At 44.8% G+C, this 20,790-nt stretch overlaps 1 protein-coding gene across 3 annotated transcripts; it reads left to right on the top strand.

Moving 5' to 3' along the window:
- Positions 1-5,247: 5,247 nt before the first annotated feature.
- Positions 5,248-18,926, top strand: EXOSC2 (exosome component 2). 3 transcript variants are annotated; one of them, XM_007453128.1, is made up of 9 exons: positions 5,248-5,393; positions 6,735-6,836; positions 8,591-8,636; positions 8,861-8,950; positions 10,007-10,072; positions 16,102-16,170; positions 17,324-17,500; positions 17,891-18,019; positions 18,542-18,926. In XM_007453128.1, exons 1-9 carry the CDS (start codon positions 5,272-5,274, stop codon positions 18,620-18,622), a joined length of 882 nt encoding a protein of 293 aa, XP_007453190.1. In that variant the 5' UTR covers positions 5,248-5,271; the 3' UTR covers positions 18,623-18,926. The 3 variants fall into 3 exon arrangements, with proteins under 3 accessions (XP_007453190.1, XP_007453192.1, XP_007453191.1); XM_007453130.1 differs by lacking the exon at positions 8,861-8,950 and having other exon boundaries at positions 18,542-18,622; XM_007453129.1 differs by lacking the exon at positions 16,102-16,170 and having other exon boundaries at positions 17,333-17,500; positions 18,542-18,622.
- The last annotated feature ends 1,864 nt before the right edge of the window (positions 18,927-20,790 follow it).

The raw sequence follows: 20,790 nt of genomic DNA, 5'->3' as shown, positions 1-20,790 counted from the left end.
ATCTGGCACATAGTAAGTGCTCAATAAATGGGAGCTGTTGTTAGCATATGGATGCCTTTGGTGGGTAAGAAGGACCACCTACCTCACTGGACGTCCCCCAGAGGGCATCTAAGGCAGCTGTCCATCTCCTCTTCTCCTGCCCTTTCCTATAGCCATTATCCTCAGATCTCTTGAAATGGAAGAACAGATATCCTAAGCTTTCAGCTTCCTTCCCACCTTGGATCTGGTCTGCTGGGATGTGTGGCCGTGAGGAGTGGGAAAGGTTATGGATGGTGGCTGGTTAGCACCCATCCTGACTGTTTCCTGCAACATGGCTACCTCAGGGAAGTCAGACTTCGTGCATGTTGTCTCAGGGCTTCGTGCATGTTGTCTCAGGGCACTTCGTGCATGTTGTCTCAGGCAGGTGTTGCAGGAGAACCAGGTGGAAGCTGCATGGTCTATCCTGACCAGTCCTTGGAGTCCCGTAGAGGCACTTCTGACATGCGCTAGCTATCGAAGCAGTCACAAGCCTGCCCAGATGCAAGACGAGGAGGCACTGACTGCACTTCTTAATTGAAGACTTAGCAAAAATTCTGTGGACATGTATAAAAACTGCCACAGACATCAAGGCTATTTCTATGTTTTCAGGAGAAGGCAATACTTCGATGAGGATCCTTGGGCAGAAATCTTTGTGCACATCTCTGAATAGAAATTTTCTGAAGAAAAAAAAAAGGGAATTCCCTGGCTGCCCAGTGGTTAGGACTCCATGCTTCCACTGCCAGGGGCACGGGTTCGATCTCCAGTTGAGGAACTAAGATCCCACAAGGTGCATGGCACGGCCAAAAAAACAAACAAACAAACAAACAAAAGAGAAAACTTCTGCTGTTACTTTTACCATTTCATGGAACACAAGGTGAAGCCAGTGGGTAGATCAGGATTGGGCAAGAGCTCAGGGCCAGAGGGCTCCTGCTGCCTCTCTTTTCACACTTTTCAAGATTTCCTTGTTGTTTACTTTCACTTGAAGTTCATCTGTCCCTCTCAACCCACTCCCCAGTGTCAATAGTTCCTTTCCTTCAAGGCTCACTCATATGCCGCTGCTGTCAGGAGGCCTTTTCTGTCCTCCCCTCCCCGCCCCCCACCCCATCCCTGAGCTCCTGACCGAGCACCTTGATGCCTGGGGCAGAAAATGCTCCAGAAATGCTTGCCGAATAAGTTTATTCATTCGTTCTGCAAATATTTATTGAGTGCTGCTCTAAGGGTACCCGGGATTTGTTTTAATCAAGTATGGTAAGACATGCAAACATGGAAATGACTGTCCTGAAGGGAGAAGTTCATCATACTTAAGATTTTGCCTAGAAACAGGAGGCATGGCACACCACGCAGAGCCACATGGGGGGCCGATCAGAAGGCAGCGGGAATGAGGAGAAAATGTGGGAAAGAGCCTTTGCTAGGGTTTCCAAAAGGAAGGACCAGGGGAAGCAGGGGAAGCAGGTTTAGGATTGGCTGGTTTGAATAATTTCAGTAGGCTCTGAGGCACAGGGCCTGTCCCTAGTTGTCTGGTACGGGGCCCTCGGGGGTTTAGGGCAGGTGCACAGGGGTCCAGAGTCTAAGAGCCCCGTAAAAGAGGTGGTAGGGGGCATGGGCTCTGGATTGATTGGTTTGCATTCAGAAGACACACTCCTGGGCCAGTTGTTTACCATTTCTAGGAATCAGCTAACCCTGGAAGGGGCAGTCCTTCCAGGCTTTGGGAGGCCCCAAAATGTCCAAACATCAGACTACCATCGAAGATATGGTTAATAAAAGGGCCTGCTCTGTACCCAGACAGTGCTGGACAGTGAACAAAAAGTCTGGGCATTTGCAGGGCTTATACCCTGTGGGGAAGATACATGGTGAGTAAATATTTTGTAAATATATGTCATTTTTTCAACAAATGTTTTATGGTTGCCCTCTAGGTACCAGATGAACAAAATAGATAACGGCCCTATTCTCAGAGTATTCCCATTCTAGTGGAGGAAGACTGCAATAAACAAACAAACAAAAAAAAACAAATAAGAAAATTCAGTGACAAGAAATAAAACAGGATCAAGTGGTAAAAGAGGGACTGAGGATTATTCCAGATAAGGTAATCAGGGAAGGCCTCTCTGAGGAGGTGATATCTGAGCAGAGATCTAAGTGAGGAAGAGCAGCCAGCTACACAAAGACAGGGAGAAGAGCATTCCATGCAGAGAGCACCAAAAGCACGCAGGTCTTGAGGCCAGCGCCTCTGGCTGCAGCGACTGTAGTGAGTAATAGCGCAGGTTAGGTCAGAGATGGGCAGAGCCAGGCAAATGCGAGTTTGGATTTCATTCTTGTGTACAGGGAAGCTGCCAGAAGTGTTCTAAGCAAGGAAGTGGTTTAATCTGATCTGTTTTTATTTATTTATTTATTTATTTATGAGTATCCTAAAAGACTTATTTATTAATTTTTATTCTTTACCATTATGGTTTATTACAGGATATTGAATGTAGTTCCCTGTGCTATACAGCGTGACCTTGTTGTTTATCCATTCTATATATAATAGTTTGCATCTGCTAATCCCCAACTCTCAGCCCAGCCTTCTCCTACTCTCCCTCCCCCTTGGCAGCCAGGAGTCTGTTCTCTATGTCTGTGGGTTTGTTTCTGTTTCGTAGATAAGTTCAGCTCCCTCTGGCTGCTGTATGGAAATTAGGTGGTAGGAGGGGCAAACACAGAATTAGGGAGCTGAGTTAGGTGGTGATGCCCAGGTGAGAGATGACATTGATCGGCTTGGGGAGATGGCCCTGGACATGCACAGATGGGGAGGTAGAAGGATATGGGAAGAAGTGGTGAATGTTAGACCTGATCAGCAATTAAAATCACACTGGGAGTTAAGACACACCCTCACAGACTTCTAGATCCCACTTTGCAGAGCCCCAGTGCCTAAATCTGGGCTCAGGAATCTGTATTTCTAACAAGCCCCTTAAGGACGTGCACTCAGTGGCCCCAAACGTCCATCGAGGATAGCAATGCCTACGTCCAAGATGCGCTGAGTATAAGGAATTAATAACGTAATGTTTGTAAAGCATTCAGCAAAGGACCCGTCCCTCAGGACGTGCGGGCTCTAGGGTAAAGCAGGTGCAGTCTGAAGGAACATGGCCCTGCTACCAACTGCTGTATGAATTCTAGTCCTTTTTGGGCCTCGGTTTCCTCCTCTTTAAAAAGGTACCTACTATGGACTGAATGGTTATGTCCCCCCCCTCCAAGTTCATATATTGAAATCCTAACCCCAAGATGATGGTAGTAGGAGGTGGGACCTTTGGGAGGTGATTACATCATGAGGGTGGAGCCTCCATAAATTGGATTAGTGCCTTATAAAAGAGACCCCAGAGAGTCCCCAGCCCCGCCCACCATGTGGGGACACAGGGAGAAGACAGCTATCTGAACCAGGAAGTGAGCTCTCACCAGACACTGAATCTGCCACTACACTAAGACAGATCCATAATCTCAACGTTGTGACAAGCTCCCTAAATGTAAGTGCTGTGAGAATGGGAGGGGTTAACGTTATGTCCATCCCTCCTTGCAACTGAATGATGTCAAGACTATATATACCCCAGCCTTGGTCTAGGGGCACTCCCAGGCCTAGCTGCCTAGCGGACTGAGCTATGCTGGTTCAAAGGACGGCACCGCCCTCTTCTGGCTGAGGCCAGACTCCACATATGGACCCTTCTCACGCTTTCTTGGCTCTAGCCCCTTCCTCCAGGCAAGGAGGAGGGCAAGCGTCTGGCCTGTCCACTTACCCATGACCTGTGGGGCATTAGAATTTGTATCATTGACTGTCTCACAGGGTTGGCTTTCTTGACAAGTGTAGTTTGTGAGCCATGCTTAGGTGAAAGAAATGCTGTCTTTTGGAGATTTATCAATCTATTGGTCTGTTGGACCTTCAGGAGGCAGCAGACCTGATTTACTGGGCTCAATGTGTGGTGCTGACACAAGTTATTTCATTGAATCCTCTTTAGAGTCTCTGTGCATGAAGAATTATCATCTCCAGTTCCCTGAGGTTGAAACTCAGTCTGTTGTGGATGCTGTAAACCATGCAGGGGAAAGGTGAGGGAGAGGGTAGTGGGAAGCAGGGAGAGAAACGAGGGAAATGCTCCTGGCCCAGAGATAAAGCCACACATCCATCTATCTGTTCATCACGTATTATGTGTGCATTTGTCCTCCCTGCCAAATACACCCTTCTGGCAAGGTTTGAATGTCCTCTTAGATGGTTCCTTGTTCTTTCAAAAGAAATACTAGGGCAATCGGCTCACTTAAGAAAGAATGGAAACAGCACCTGGAACGTTGTTTGCGGGTGTAGGTGATGGTTGGTGCTGAACCAGCGCCCACGAGGCAGCAGTATGTAGAACACAGGGGCCACTAGTAACCGCGAAAAGGGGCTCTTCTCTCTGTCCAAATGGTGTTTTCTGTATATCCCACCTCCTGATCCTCTGGGCAATCTCATACCCAAAAATTTAGACTTTTTTTTTTTAAGATAAGGACTTCTTAAAAATTAATTAATTTATTTAAGACCCGCGTTGGGTCCTCGTTTAAAGATAAGGACTTTAAAAAAATTTATTTATTTATTTATTTTTGGCCTTGTTGGGTCTCCGTTGCTGCCCGCGGGCTTTCTCTAATTGCAACAAGCTTCATTGCTGTGCGTGGGCTTCTCCTTGCAGGGGCTTCTCTTTGTTGCTGGAGCACAGGCTTTAGGTTCACGGGCTTCAGTAATTGCAACACACGGGCTCAGTAGTCGTGACACATGGGCTTAGTTGCTCTGCGGCATGTGGGATCTTCCAGGACGAGGGCTCAAACCTGCGTCCCCCTGCATTAGGCAAGTGGATTCTTAACCACCGTGCCACCAGGGAAGTCCTCCCAAAATTAGATTTTAGCAGCTTCGAGTTGAGAGGAAACTCTGAGGCCCATTTCTCAATTATCTCTAACCCTGTAAAACAATAACTGGGATGACGAGTACAGGAGAGTTTTGGTGAAAAGTCAATACATCATACAAATTGAGATTTTTATTACTCCACAAAGGCAGCCTTGCCAATAATAAAAATGGCAACTCGACTCCTTCCTTCCCTTCATGTTAACCTAATGGTTGACAATAGTCAATATGGCAGCCAGACCGTGAGTTCCCATTGGCGGCTGCTCTGAGGCCCCGCCCTGCCCCGCCCCTAAGAGCGAAGGACGGGAATTGCGGAGGCGGATATTGCGACTCCGAGTCGGGCTGCGCCTGCGCAGGTTATTAGCGTCAAGATGGCGATGGAGATGAGGCTTCCCGTCGCTCGCAAGCCTCTTAGCGAGAGCCTGGGCCGTGAGACGAAAAAACACCTGGTAGTGCCGGGGGACACGATCACCACGGACACAGGCTTCATGCGGTACGTGGGGACGTGGGGGACTCTGGGCCACAAGGGGCGGCTACATTGCTCTCCACGTGAAACCCGGGCCTGTGCTCTCTTGCATCTAAGTTCCCGTGGTACCCGGGACACATCTGCTGAGCATCTCAGTCGCCTAGTTTTCTAGGCTTCGGACTTCTTACCCCCTGCATCTTGTGTGTCCTTGTCTGCATTTGTCCCAGTCTCCCGAAACCTTCCTCTCTTGACCTCTGGTGGCCGCGACTCGTGGGTCCTCTGCCTGAGGCCCAGATCCCGAGCCTTCCTCGTTGAGGACTTGGAAGACTGGGGTGGGTTAGGAGCTGGGGCCTCTTAACAGTTTTCGGCGGGGAGACGGTGGGCGTTTTCGACTTGGGCCCTTTATCCCTCAGTGTCGTCTCCTAGCCAGGGGTTACGGTTTTGGAACGAGTCATTGTTTGGGCTTAGGGCGTACAAATACATTGTTCGAATATCCACCTTTGAATCTGAGGGCAGTACCATATTGTTGTCGTTAAGAGGACAGGCTCTTGAGTTGGACAGCTGGAGTTCGAGTCCTGCTGCCATCACAATATTATTGGCTGTACTGTGTCTCTCCGAGGTCAGTTTCCTCATCTGTAAACTAGTGATAATAACATTAACTATTCGATAAGGTTGTGAGGATTAAATTAGGTAATGATTACGAAAAGAAGCAAAACTCACCGTTCTGTCACCATCATAGAGAAACACTAGTGGTTATCTCAGCCTTTTTTGGGGGGGGTGGTACACTTGTACATACAGGAGAGGTACAGCATTTATACCGTTGCCCTTTAACGTCTTAGTTTGGGGTTGTTGGATCCCAGGAAATCTTAAGATTCAGTCCTTTATTCATGCATTCAGTATATGTGTGCTTGGGGTACAATAGTGAACAAAGTGGAAATCAATGTCCTGGTGAAGTTTATTTTCTATTTGGGAGAGACAGATAACAAACAGTAAGCACAACAAGCAAATACGTTATTCAGAATGTTTGGCGATAAATGCAATAGAAAAAAATTAAAAGCCAAGCAGGGTGAGTGGAGCATAGTTGGGATATGGTAGTGGTGGCAGCAGCAGGGCGGGGGGTGACTATCATAAATGGGATAGTCGAGGAAGGCCTGGTGGAGAAAGTGACATTTGAGTAGACTTGAGTAGAATGAGGGAGATGTCCATGTAGCTGTCTAAAGAAGGAGTGTTTTAGGAAGAGATGGCAACCAGGGCAAAAGCCTGCCTTTAAGGCAGGAGGAGTCTGTTAGGTTTGAGGAACACGTTGGTCTTGATGCGAGAGGTCACCTCAAGTGTTACCCTGGTATTTGTATCTTCCTGTTGCAACAGGGGCCATGGGACCTATATGGGGGAAGAGAAGCTCATTGCATCTGTGGCTGGCTCTGTGGAGAGAGTAAACAAGTTGGTCTGTGTGAAAGCTTTGAAAACCAGGTGAGAACAAAAGGTGTGTATTCTCTGTGGCATCCGAGTTGCACAGCCAGGTCTTTTCTGCCACGACATACCCTACACCCCCGTCCCGGCCTGCTGTTTCATTCTGGAGGTCTGGGATTTGGGGAACATGGCTATAGGAAGGGTATAGATGACTACAGGTAAGCGCGGGCTTTAGAGGTTTCTCTATGTTTCCTGACCTCTCCAAACTTTGGTTCCCTCCTCTGCAAAATGAGACCTAGCATGACCTACCTGGTAGGATTTTCATTGGAATTCACTGAAACAATGCATGTAAAGTACATACACAGAGCCTCCTACCTAGAAGGGCTCAATGAAGGTTAGCCCCAGAATGTAAGCCAGTGGGGTAGGAGCAGATGCAGGCAGAGAGGTGAGGTGGGCAGTCTGTCTGCCTCGTAGCCACAATAAACATTTTCGACTTCCACTTTGTGTAATCTAGGAAGCCACTGGAGGAGGTGGTGCAGAGGAGGGACATGATCTGACTTCTGTTTTAATAAAACCACTCTGGCTGCTGTGGGTGGCCGGGGAGGCGGGGGGATAGGGACAGGGTTAGGGAGGCGGATTAACGTACTGTTTTGAGTATGTTTTGTGTTCTGAGTGTTTTTTTAGTCATGAAAGTGTGTTGGATTTTATATTCTTTGGCATTTTCTATATATAGGACCATGTCTGTGAGAAGAGATATTCTTCCTTTCCAATTTGGATGCCTTTTATTTTCTGCCTATATTGTAAAGGTAGAGCTAGTAGGATCTGCTGCTGGACTTGTCCTGGAGCATGAGAGAGAGAGACAGAGAGCGGGAGATTGAGAGAGATCAAGGGTTCCTCCAGGGGTTGTGGCTTGAGCAACTGGAGGGGTGGAGTTGCCATTTCCTGAGCTCGTGACAACTGGGAGAGTTTCAGTTTGCTATGGGGGAGTGAAGGGGGCTGCTGGAAAGCTTTGTTGTAGGTGTGTTACTTTTGCAAATTCCCATTAGTCACGTAAATGGAGGTGCTGGGTAGCCAGCAGTTGACTAGAGTCTGGAATTGAGGGGAGTGGTATACTCATCAGTGGTATTTAAAGCCATTAGGCTGGATGAGCTCACCAAGTGCGTATGGGCTGAAAAGAGAAGAGGTCCGAGGACTGCGCCTTTGGCATGGGACGCGTCATCATTAGAATTGGGATGAGGAACTAGCAAAGGGGCCTGAGATAGGCAGCCAGTGGGCGGGGGTACAGTGAGCAGGCTGGTTTGGGCGGCGTCCTGTCTCAGTTTCCTTTCTCCTCCTCTGGCTGACGCAGAACCTGCCTGTGTTCCAGAGCCCGCCAGAAAAGATGCCATGCTTATCATTTTCTTTTTATTTATTTATTGTTTTAAGTTTTTGGCCACACCCCACGGCATGTGGGGTCTTAGTTCCCCGACCAGGGATTGAACCCGCACCTCCTGCATCGGAAGGCAGAGTCTTAACCACTGGACCGCAGGGGAAGTCCCTCATTTTCATGTAATTAACAAAATAGGGGTTTCAGGTTTGATGAACTATTTGCAATAAACGGTTTAAGAATAGTTAGTTAATGGAGACTTTATACATACAGGGTGTTTGAAGTTATCGGTTCCTGAGAATATGTCCAAACAGCATAACTATGTGAATTTACTAAATGTGGTGCCTCATCAAGGCCTTCACCCCTGTTTAACTGAAATCTCAAATGGTAACTTGGTCTTGTAATGAAGTCTTTTCACTGACGGAGGGCCTTCTGTTTTATCTTTCAGATATAATGGTGAAGTGGGAGACATTGTAGTAGGGAGAATCACAGAGGTAAAGTCTATCTGATTGGTTTTTACAAAGTAAAAGCAGGCTGGTGATCTAATGAACAGCATAGTCATTCTACATGCATTTATGCGAACTAGGCATCCGTGGGGTTTGGCTCTCATGTGACCTTTGACGTAAACAGTTCGTTACATTTGGAATTATTGGTCATTTCCAGTGTGAGCTCTGGCCCCTGGCGTATGTGTCCAGGTGTGGGGTTTCTTTGTTCGTAGGTGCAACAGAAGAGGTGGAAGGTGGAGACCAACTCCAGGCTGGATTCAGTCTTGCTTCTCTCATCCATGAACCTTCCCGGAGGGGAGCTGGTAAGGGTCTCCGGCTGGCGCTGTGTCGTTCGCTGGCGAGAGCTCTGGGGCCCTTTGCTCCACCAGAGAGCTCTGCTTCACCCTGAGGTTGCCACTTTTACTCCTGTTTGTCTGCTGTGAAGTTTGCTGCCTTGATGTACACATAGGCTTTTCACTTGGCCCAGGCAAGCAACTGGTATACGGTAGGATCTGGAATGTCCATGGGGAGCGATCCCAAAAGAGAGTTGAGAGAAGCTCTCAGATGCCTGGTGCTAATAATTTTCCTCCTCTGGGTGTACCAGCTTTGCTCAGTGAAAGCGTTCCTTGAAAAGTTGTGTTTAGATTAGCTTTTCATGAATTGAGTGGCATTTGATTATTCCAGACAACCACAGGACCTAAGCTGCCTCCTTTTATAAAATGCAGTGGTTCAGCTTCACCTTCAGGCCGGCATCTATCTATAGAGAGGCTCACTGTGCTAGGCTCTCTGGAGAATGCCAAGATCCAGGAGGCACGACTGAGTTCCTGAAAGAGCTTAGACCAGCAGGGGATGTGAGATAACTGGTCTGAATACCCGGCAGTCCAAGAATAAACAAGCGTGTGATTGTACAAAAGGAGTGATTAAGTTCCCGGAGAGAAGCTCATAGGAAAGATGAGTGTTGGAGTTGATCCTTGAAGGATGGGTAGAATTTTAATGATGAGTTCAGGGAATCTGAGATAAAGGGAAATGTGTGAGCAAAGATACAGTCAAGCTGGAGGTAGTCTGGTTCTGCTGGAGCGTGGAGGGCCGCCACAGAAGGTAAGCGCGGAAAAGGGGCCTGGTCTAGATTGGGAGGGTTTTGAATGTCACGTAAGGAGTTTGAATATTATTCAGAGGCAGGAGAAGAGGAGCCGTGGGAAAGTCTGTAAGACAGAAAGTAGTGGTTGTCGCTTTGTCTTCCTTCAGTGGTACAGGTCACCTACTCTGGTGTGTGAACATTGTGGCTGCCTTCAGAGATCTCGGGAGGAAGTGAAAGAGAAGAGATGGATGGAGAGAGAGCTTCCTTTAGGATCTGACTTCCATCTCTTTGTGTATTTCAGAGGAGAAGGTCTGCAGAAGACGAGCTGGCCATGAGAGGTTTCTTGCAGGAAGGGGACCTTATCAGTGTATCCTGTACCGCATTCCAGCATCTTTATGTTTGCTGTGGAGCTGGCAATTGGGGCTTAAACTGTAGGTCTCCCACACGAGAAACATGCAATCCTGGCAGGGATCTGAGTCCTTGATGAGTGTGAAGGGCTCTGCTACAGCCTTTCTCTGTCTCCTTAACCCAGCTGACCCTCCAGCTCTTGTTCAGACCTGCTGCTGCTCAGTCATGTCTTTGGGCCTTGTCCCTTAACGGTGGCCCATGCTTTAAGCTAGCTCAAATTTTCTTAGTGATGTTAACTTTTTTTTTTTTAATGAAACTATAAGAAAGATATTGTTTGGTAAAACTTTTGTTTCAGTTGCTTACACAAACACACATACATGTACTCTGAGTAAAATATGCTTCTTGCGGTTTGAAAGCCACTGATCTATATTTTTGTTTATTTATTTGAATTTTTGAATTTTATTTTTTTATACAGCAGGTTCTTGTTAGTCATCCATTTTATACATATCAGTGTATACATGTCAATCCCAATCGCCCAATTCATCACCCCCCCCCACCACCACCACCACTTTCCCCCCTTGGTGTCCATACGTTTGTTCTCTACATCCATGTCTCAATTTCTGCCCTGCAAACGGGTTCATCTGTACCGTTTTTCTAGGTTCCACATATATGGGTTAATATATTTGTTTTTCTCTTTCTGACTTACTTCATTCTGTATGACAGTCTTTGGATCCATCCACATCACTACAAATGACCCAATTTCATTCCTTTTTATAGCTGAGTAATGTTCCATTGTATAGATGTACCACATCTTCTTTATCCATTCATCTGTCGATGGACACTTAGGTTGCTTCCATGTCCTGGCTATTGTAAATAGTGCTGCAATGAACATTGGGGTGCACGTGTCACAGGCTCCGGACGCGCGGGCTTAGCGGCTGTGGCTCACGGGCCCAGCCGCTCCGCGGCATGTGGGATCCTCCCGGACCGGGGCATGAACCCGCGTCCCCTGCATCGGCAGGCGGACCCCCAACCACTGCGCCACCAGGGAAGCCCCACGTGTCTTTTTGAATTATGTTTTTCTCTGGGTATATGCCCAGTAGTGGGATTGCTGAGTCATATGGTAATTCTATTTTTAGTTTTTTAAGGAACCTCCATACTGTTCTCCATAGTGGCTCTGTCAATTTACATTCCCACCAACAGTGCAAGAGGGTTCCCTTTTCTGCACACCCTCTCCAGCATTTGTTGTTTGTAGATTTTCTGATGATGCCCATTCTAACTGGTGTGAGGTGATATCTCATTGTAGTTTTGACTTGCATTTCTCTAATAATTAGTGATGTTGAGCAGCTTTTCATGTGCTTCTTGGCCATCTGTATGTCTTCTTTGGAGAAATGTCTGTTTAGGTCTTCTGCCCATTTTTGGATTGGGTTGTTTGTTTTTTTAATACTGAGCTGCATGAGCTGTTTATATATTTTGGAGATTAATCCTTTATCCATTGATTTGTTTGCAAATATTTTCTCCCATTCTGAGGGTTGTCTTTTCATCTTGTTTGTAGTTTCCTTTGCTGTGCAAAAGCTTTTAAGTTTCATTAGGTCCCATTTGTTTATTTTTGTTTTTATTTCCATTACTCTAGGAGGTGGATCAAAAAAGATCTTGCTGTGATTATGTCAAAGAGTGTTTTTCCTATGTTTTCCTCTAAGAGTTTTACAGCTTCCGGTCTTACATTTAAGTCTTAATCCATTTTGAGTTTATTTTTGTGTATAGTGTTAGGGAGTGTTCTAATTTCATTCTTTTACATGTCGCTGTCCAGTTTTCCCAGCACCACTTATTGAAGAGACTGTCTTTTCTCCATTGTATATCCTTGCCTCCTTTGTCATAGATTAGTTGACCATAGGTGCGTGGGTTTATCTCTGGGCTTTCTGTCCTGTTCCATTGATCTATATTTCTGTTTTTGTGCCAGTACCATATTGTCTTGATTACTGTAGCTTTGTAGTATAGTCTGAAGTCAGGGAGTCTGATTCCTCTAGGTCCGTTTTTTTCCTTCAAGACCGCTTTGGCTGTTCGGGGTCTTTTGTGTCTCCATACAAATTTTAAGACTTTTTGTGCTAGTTCTGTAAAAAATGCCATTGGTAATTTGATAGGGATTGCATTGAATCTGTAGATTGCTTTGGGCAGTATAGTCATTTTCACAATGTTGATTCTTCCAATCCAGGAACATGGTATATATCTCTATCTGTTTGTATATCTTTAATCTCTTTTATCAGTGTCTTATACTTTTCTGCATACAGATCTTTTGTCTCCCTAGGTAGGTTTATTCCTAGGTATTTTATTCTTTTTGTTGCAATGGTAGATGGGAGTGTTTCCTTAATTTCTCTTGCAGATTTTTCATCATTAGTGTATAGGAATGCAAGAGATTTCTGTGCATTAATTTTGTATCCTGCAACTTTACCAAGTTCATTGATTAGCTCTAGTAGTTTTCTGGTGGCATCTTTAGGATTCTCTATGTATAGTATCATGTCATCTGCAAACAGTGACAGTTTTACTTCTTCTTTTCCAATTTGTATTCCTTTTATTTCTTTTTCTTCTCTGATTGCCGTGGCTAGGACTTCCAAAACTATGTTGAATAATAGTGGTGAGAGTGGACATCCTTGTCTTGTTCCTGATCTTAGAGGAAATGCTTTAAGTTTTTCACCATTGAGAATAATGTTTGCTGTGGGTTTGTTGTATATGGCCTTTATTATGTTGTGGTAGTTTCCCTCTATGCCCACTTTCTGGAGAGTTTTTAATCATAAATGGGTGTTGAATTTTGTCGAAAGCTTTTTCTGCATCTAATGAGATGGTCATATGGTTTTTCTTCAATTTGTTAATATGGTGTATCACATTGATTGATTTGTGTATATTGAAGAATCCTTGCATCCCTGGGATAAATCCCACTTGATCATGGTGTATGATCCTTTTAATGTGTTGTTGGATTCTGTTTGCTAGTATTTTGTTGAGGATTTTTGCATCTATATTCATGAGTGATACTGGTCTGTAATTTTCTTTTTTTGTAGTATCTTTGTCTGGTTTTGCTATCAGGGTGATGGTGGCCTCATAAAATGAGTTTGGGAGTGTTCCTTCCTCTGCAATTTTTTGGAAGACTTTGAGAACGATGGGTGTAAGCTCTTCTGTAAATATTTGATAGGATTCACCTGTGAAGCCATCTGGTCCTGGACTTTTGTTTGTTGAAAGATTTTTAATCACAGTTTCAATTTCATTACTTGTGATTGGTCTGTTCCTATTTTCTGTTTCTTCCTGGTTCACTCTTGGAAGGTTATACCTTTCTAAGAATTTGTCCGTTTCTTCCAGGTTGTCCATTTTGTTGGCATAGAGTTGCCTGTAGTAGTCTCTTAGGATGCTTTGTATTTCTGCGGTGTCTGTTGTAACTTCTCCTTTTTCATTTCTAATCTTATTGATTTGAGTCCTCTCCCTCTTTTTCTTGAGCAGTCTGGCTAACGGTTTACCAATTTTGTTTATCTTCTCAAAGAACCAGCTTTTAATTTTATTGATCTTTGCTATTGTTTTCTTTGTATCTATTTCATTTATTTCTGCTCTGATCTTTACGATTTCTTTCCTTCTGCTAACTTTGGGTTTTGTTTGTTCTTCTTTCTCTAGTCCTTTAGGTGTAAGGTTAGATTGTTTATTTGAGATTTTTCTTGTTTCTTGAGGTAGGATTGTATTGCTATAAACTTCCCTCTTAGAACTGCTTTTGCTGCATCCCATAGGTTTTGGATTGTCGTGTTTTCATTGTCATTTGTCTGTAGGTATTTTTTGATTTCCCCTTTGATTTCTTCAGTGATCTCTTGGTTATTTAGTAACGTATTGTTTAGCCTCCATATGTTTGTGTTTTTTACGTTTTTTTCCCTGTAATTGATTTCTAATCTCATAGCATTGTGGTCAGAAAAGATGCTTGATACGATTTCAATTTTCTTAAATTTACTGAGGCTTGATTTGTGACCCAAGATGTGATCTATCCTGGAGAATGTTCCATGCGCACTTGAGAAGAAAGTGTAATCTGCTGTTTATGGATGGAATGTCCTATAAATATCAATTAAATCTATCTGGTCTGTTGTGTCATTTAAAGCTTATGTTTCCTTGTTAATTTTCTGTCTGGATGATCAGTCCATTGGTGTAAGTGAGGTGTTAAAGCCCCCCAGTATTATTGTACTACTGTCAATTTCCTCTTTTATTGCTGTTAGTACTTGCCTTATGTATTGAGGTGCTCTTATGTTGGGTGCATAAATATTTACCATTGTTATATCTTCTTCTTGGATTGATCCCTTAATCATTATGTAGTGTCCTTCCTTGTCTATTGTAACATTCTTTATTTTAAGAATGATATATTTTATCTGATTTATTTTGTCTGGTATGAGTATTGCTACTCCAGCTTTCTTTTGATTTCCATTTGCATGGAATATCTTTTTGCATCCTCTCACTTTCAGTCTGTATGTGTCCCTAGGTCTGAAGTGGGTCTCTTGTAGACAGCATATATATGGGTCTTGATTTTGTATCCATTCAGCAAGCTTGTGTCTTTTGGTTGGAGCATTTAATCCATTCACGTTTAAGGTAGTTATCGATATGTATGTTCCTATGACCATTTTCTTAATTGTTTTGGGTTTGTTTTTGTAGGGCCTTTTCTTCTCTTGTGTTTCCCACTTAGAGAAGTTCCTTTAGCATTTGTTGTAGAGCTGGTTTGGTGGTGCTGAATTCTCTGAGCTTTTGCTTCTCTGTAAAGCTTTTGATTTCTCCATCGAATCTGAGTGAGATCCTTGCTGGGTAGAGTAATCTTGGTTGTAGTTTCTTCCCTTTCACCACTTTAACGATGTCGTGCCATTCCCTTCTGGCTTGTAGAGTTTCTGCTGAGAAATCAGCTGTTAACCTTATGGGAGTTCCCTTGTATGTTATTTGTCGTTTTTCCCTTGCTGCTTTCAAGAATTTTTCTTTGTCTTTAATTTTTGCCAATTTGATCACTGTGTGTCTTGGCGTGTTTCTCCTTGGGTTTATCCTGCCTGGGACTCTGCGCTTCCCGGACTTGGGTGGCTATTTCCTTAACCATGTTAGGGAAGTTTTCGACTATAATCTCCTCAAACATTTTCTCGGGTCCTTTCTCTCTCGCTTCTCCTTCTGGGACCCCTGTAATGCGAATGTTGGTGTGTTTAATGTTGTCCCAGAGGTCTCTTAGGCTGTCTTCATTTCTTTTCATTCTTTTTTCTTTATTCTGTTCCGCAGCAGTGAATTCCACCATTCCGTCTTCCAGGTCACTTATCTGTTCTTCTGCCTCAGTTATTCTGCTGTTGATTCCTTCTAGTGTATTTTCCATTTCAATTATTGTATTGTTCCTCTGTTTGTTTGTTCTTTAATTCTTCCAGGTCTTTGTTACACATTTCTTGCATCTTCTCGATCTTTGCTTCCATTCTTTTTCCAAGGTCCTGGATCATCTTCACTATCATTATTCTGAATTCTTTTTCTGGAAGGTTGCCTATCTCCACTTCATTTAGTTGTTTTTCCGGGGTTTTATCTTGTTCCTTAATCTGATACATTGCCCTCTGCTTTTTCATCTTGTCTGTCTTTCTGTGAATGTGGTTTTTGTTCCACAGGCTGCAGGATTGTAGTTCTTCTTGCTTCTGCTGTCTGCGCTCTGGTGGATGAGGCTATCTCGATCTGCTAGTGTCAGAGGATCTCCTGCAGAGGCGGGGGGTGGCTGTGTCTCACCGTGAGGACAAGGACACTGGCAGCAGAAGTCCTGGGAAGTACTCCTTGGTGTGAGCCCTCCCAGAGTCCGCCATTAACCCCCCACCCGCGATGTTAACTTTTACCTGAGGGAGTAGAAAAGGTGGTGTTCATGTCAGAGTATTCATGACAGCCAAGGGGGAGAGGTTAGGTCACAGCAGTGTGACCTCTGAGTCCGTCTACGACTTTGGGCGGGACTCTTGGCCATTAGAGGAAAGGATGGAGGGGGGAGCCAGGGACGCAGGTGACGTGAAAGTGTTTGTTCCTTCATCACCCGGCCAGGCTGAGGTCCAGGCAGTGTTCTCTGATGGAGCTGTCTCTCTGCACACGAGGAGTCTCAAATACGGGAAAGTAAGTTGGGCTCTGGCTGTTCTCATTTGCTGACTGAGACTTCAAATCCATTTCCCAATCCCCAGTGCTCTCTGGAATGCTGACCTAAAGCCCCCCAGAAGTCAAGCCTTAACAGGTTGGCATCCTACACACTGATTCACACAGTCAAGGGCCGGTAGCATCATAAAGGATGACAACTCTAACCCTTTTTCTGCGGAGGAGATTGTTCTGGCTGAAGAGCCCCTATGACCCTGGACCCTGGGCCCTGCGGCCCTGCTGTCTCTGCTCTCTCCCAAGGGGCGTGGCAGCTTTGCATTGCATTTGTGCTGAGAACAAAGGGAGGTCATGGACTGATGAAGTAGGATGGCCTCAGCCCTTAGACACGTGTCCAGTCAATAAAATGGATATTATTGTTAGGAAAGATGGGCTTGTCACTTGAGCCTCTACGTGAAATTTTACCGCTTTTCTAACATAAGGTGACGGTATGGAGGCTATTTATTTTTTTAATGATAGAATACTTTGCAAAACAAATTATGATTTATCAGTCTCTTGCCTTTCTCTGGGTGAACGTTCTCATTTTCTGGGTGGAACAAAAACCTCTGTCCTCAGTGGAATGGCTACAGCCAATCATGCTCACATCCCTGAAGCAGGAGAGGAAACAGCTGCACTGCACGTGCCGACCTTCATGGCCCCGGGTCCTGTAATAGACGCCCCTTCAGCGGGATGTGGGGCTTGAGCTGACCTGCCAAATGGATTTGCACCCAGCCCTAGGCCAGTCACCTTGTCCAATGGCGTATCTCGTGGGCAGGATGGGTGGTTGAGGTCAAGGTGGAACAGAATAGTGCTCCTTGACCCACAGGAGGCTCGAGCCCACGTCCTCATTGGCTCCAGCTTCTCTAACAGCTGTGGCACCAGCCCTGGATTAGAATGTGAAGACGACTGCAAAGTAAAATAAATGGTAGAGAAGAGATGGAAAGTTACCTTCTGTTGGGATATGTAAACAACTTAATGCATCCGGAAGTGTTCTCTGTATTTACTGTGTATGTGCATGTAGGGGCAGTTATCAACAGGAAGGACCCTGATTCCAGTCTAACTAGGACACATCCTGTACTCTGCTTTTAAGTTACCTCACTGATGATCCTACAGTGACTTAATTTACGATATACTTTTTCAGCTAGGTCAGGGTGTTTTGGTTCAGGTCTCCCCCTCCCTGGTGAAACGGCAGAAGACTCACTTCCATGACTTGCCGTGCGGTGCCTCAGTGATTCTGGGCAACAACGGCTTCGTCTGGATCTACCCAACACCTGAGCACAAAGAGGAGGATGCAGGGGGCTTCACTGCAAACCTGGAGGTGAGCAAACGCCACTGTCACTGCTGGGATGGAGCGGCGCTTAGTCGGTGCTGTGCTTCTGTGGCGGGTGGGGACGCTCTCTATCTGCTGCGCTGCTATAGTTTGAATTTCCATCGAAACATTGTGTCGCCCTCTCTTGTTCTGAAGAGATGAAATCAGCGCCTGGTTTGATCTTTCTCGGCAGAGATGGCAAAGTCGCAGGGTAATAGCCTAAGAGCCACTGAAGAAGCCGTCCTTTTTAATCTCTCTTGGAGCTAGCAGTTGGATTGGTTTGGAGTCCCAGAGTGATACTGCCTCAGTTATAAATGATTCCCGGGATTTGCTGTAACCATTTGCTTCTTTTGGTCCTGATTGTATTTCCCTCCCCTTCCCCTTGGCATTCCCTGGTAGCCTGTCTCCCTTGCTGATCGAGAGGTGATCTCCCGGCTTCGGAACTGCATCGTCTCGCTGGCAACTCAGAGAATGATGCTGTATGATACCAGTATCCTGTATTGCTATGAAGCATCCCTTCCACATCAGGTACTCTACCCGGGGCTTCCCTTTTCCTTGTTGATCTGTGAGCAGCCTTAAGTGTCATCTGCTCCATGTTTCCTCAGACAGCAAGCACGTCTCCCACATACCTTAACCATGTCCATTGGTGTGAACTGATCTGGTGGACAGCCTTGTTGAGTGTCTGGAGAGCTTTCGCCGAGATGCTAGTAATATTCTCAATGTCTAATGTCAGTGAAAGGATTTGTGGGCTTTGGAGGTGCCAGGTGGGGCTACTTTACAACAGCAACCCCCTGGACTTCATCTTGCCCATCCCAAGTTTTAGCTGTCTTTCTAGTGACTGCCAGAGTAACGTCTTTGTTCTTGTCAGCTATATCCCACAGAACCTTGCTGATTTATTAAGCTGGTTCTAGCAGATCATATCTTGCAAATACTTAGCCTCTGATACATGAAAGGAAAACAGAAGGTTCATGTTAACCATACTTGGTTTCTGCATTTGGATTGGCTTGATGGTGTGCTTAGAACAAGTACCTTTTTTCCTTTCTTTTTCAGATCAAAGACATCTTAAAGCCAGAAATAATGGAGGAAATTGTGATGGAAACACGCCAGAGGCTTTTAGAACAGGAGGGATAAGGAGAGGCATCTGAAGGACAGGACTTCAGATGTGTGTACCTGACCAGAGCAGTCCTTGAAAGTGAACAGTTTGCTTGGTGGTCCCCATGTGCAGCTCAGTGAAGACCTGGGGAGCTCATCACTTTACCTACAAGGGGCCGCCTCCACCCTGAAGACCTGCTTTCTCCTGTTTTAAGGCAAAGCCTGGGGGAAGGTGAACGGCACTGCCGGCCCCTTGGGTTGCCCACAGAGTTTTGGTACTAGGGGTAGTTTCAGGCCTTAAAAGCACTTAGTGTTCCAGCCAAGTGGACTCCTGTCCTGGAATAATACAAGGAATCTTTTGTCCTGTACTTACCATCAACCATCAGCAGGCACAATGCCCCATGAAATTGCCTGTATAAAAAACATGGCCTCCCTGACCCCCAAATTGTCTGTTTTGGCCTCCATTCCCACCTCTTCCACAGTGCGAGTACAGCACTGAAGAATGTAGTTGGTAAAGTTAACCCAAGAATCAAATGGAGGAATGAAGCAACCAAGCAGCCTTTTGATTGGCTGGAATCTTATTTCTCATTGCATGTTCCTCCTAGTGATAGATGCGAGTATATTCCCGCCAGGCTGCCTTAATCTGTCCTGCCTTCAAGGATGATTTGTAAGAAGTTGAATTATTGATAAAAGAGAATGAATGTTTTGGGTACTCTGATAATCATGAAAACAAAGTAAGGAAAATGGAGATGGGAAAAGAAAAGGTGTTTTTCCTCCTACAGTTGAAGGAGAAGAAACACATTAACTTTTCAATAATTCAGGGTTAAAAGGTAAAAACAAGGTGTTTTAGTTCTCAGTGGGAAGGGCTAGAATGTCTATGCATTGTTTTTCGGATGACTGTCTAAAAATGATGCCCTGATTTGGGTTTGGGGGAAACATTCTTTTAAAGTCAGTATATGAGAGTGCTATTTGGTGAACTATTTTTTTTTATATTTATAAATGTGGCATCACTGTTTCTGTTCTTGTGTTCTGTGTAATACTTGGGAACTGAGTACAGTTGAAGGAAGGCTTGGGAGATAGGAATTCTTCTGACAGAGACCTAACTACTCGAGTCACCTAGTAAAATTCAAACCTAGGACAGTTTCAGGAGTAAGGTGGAGAATTTGACACTTTTGAAATGTAGCTCAGCTCTTTCTTGTTAAATTGTATGTCTTTTCTTTATAACATTATTCAGACAAATTTTCTCTCTCTCTTTTCTTTCTTCTATCCCAAGTGTATCACCTGTTTTGAGGAGTTTGCAGACAACTGAATACTGTATAGGCTATGTTGCAACTTTGGATTTGCTCCCTTGTTGTTTCTGAAACACATTCCAGGTTGTGTGCCTCTTAAGAGAAGGGAATCGGGGAGGATGGGAGCCTGCACCCCTGGTTTGGGTTGGTTTTGACCAGGACCATATGGAGGTTCGTTGAAAGTTTATCTTTCTCACTTGGTCTCCCAAGCCGCCAGCCTCTGCTGTTCATTCAGTATATTCTGAATAGTGATTACCTACTAAGTGGAAATATATAAAGGTCTGAAAGCACCTTTTGGTGATTATCCACTTTCTGTGGCCCACTAGAGGGTGCCCTTGTTAAGTGTAATTCCAGTAGGTGTTTTTTTTTTTTTTAAAAAAAAAAGCTGAAGTTTTTACACGGGTACTGAATCCCTGTAGCAGCTTGTGGGTTGCTTTGCTTTATAAACATGAGGACAAAATTAGACTGAACTGAATCACTTTTAATAGAATATATGAGCTTAAAGGGATTTATTCAAATTTGGCAACATTTATTTACTTCTGACTGTCAGGCGTTTGCTGGGCTCAGGATTCTAGTTTTAAGTCCTTTAGAGTATCATTCTCCAGTGTTATACAGTGCATCTGTGGAAGGAAACATTACAGTCTGGGCTTGGGGTTCACCTAAAACTAGTGCCGTTGGCTTCTACCCAGACTTTAGGAAGCATAGTCTCAATCTTTGTGGGAAACCAGATCCCACTTGATCCTCATGATAACCTTGTAAAGTTTGATATGACCCCCACTTATAAATGAAAGCCATTCACAGAATTAAAGTGACTTCAATTAAAGCTCATTAGCAACTGTGAATCCGTAGGTTTAAGCTCTAGAGAGGCGTCATAAAGCAGCCCTTTAGAGAATAGGTTGGACTGATTGTGAAAGGTTA

Source organism: Lipotes vexillifer, unplaced genomic scaffold (assembly GCF_000442215.2).
Source record: "Lipotes vexillifer unplaced genomic scaffold, Lipotes_vexillifer_v1.1 scaffold149, whole genome shotgun sequence".
NCBI lineage: Eukaryota > Metazoa > Chordata > Mammalia > Artiodactyla > Lipotidae > Lipotes > Lipotes vexillifer.
Note: the sequence above shows the minus strand (reverse complement) of the source record. Positions and strands in the feature narration are given on the sequence as shown.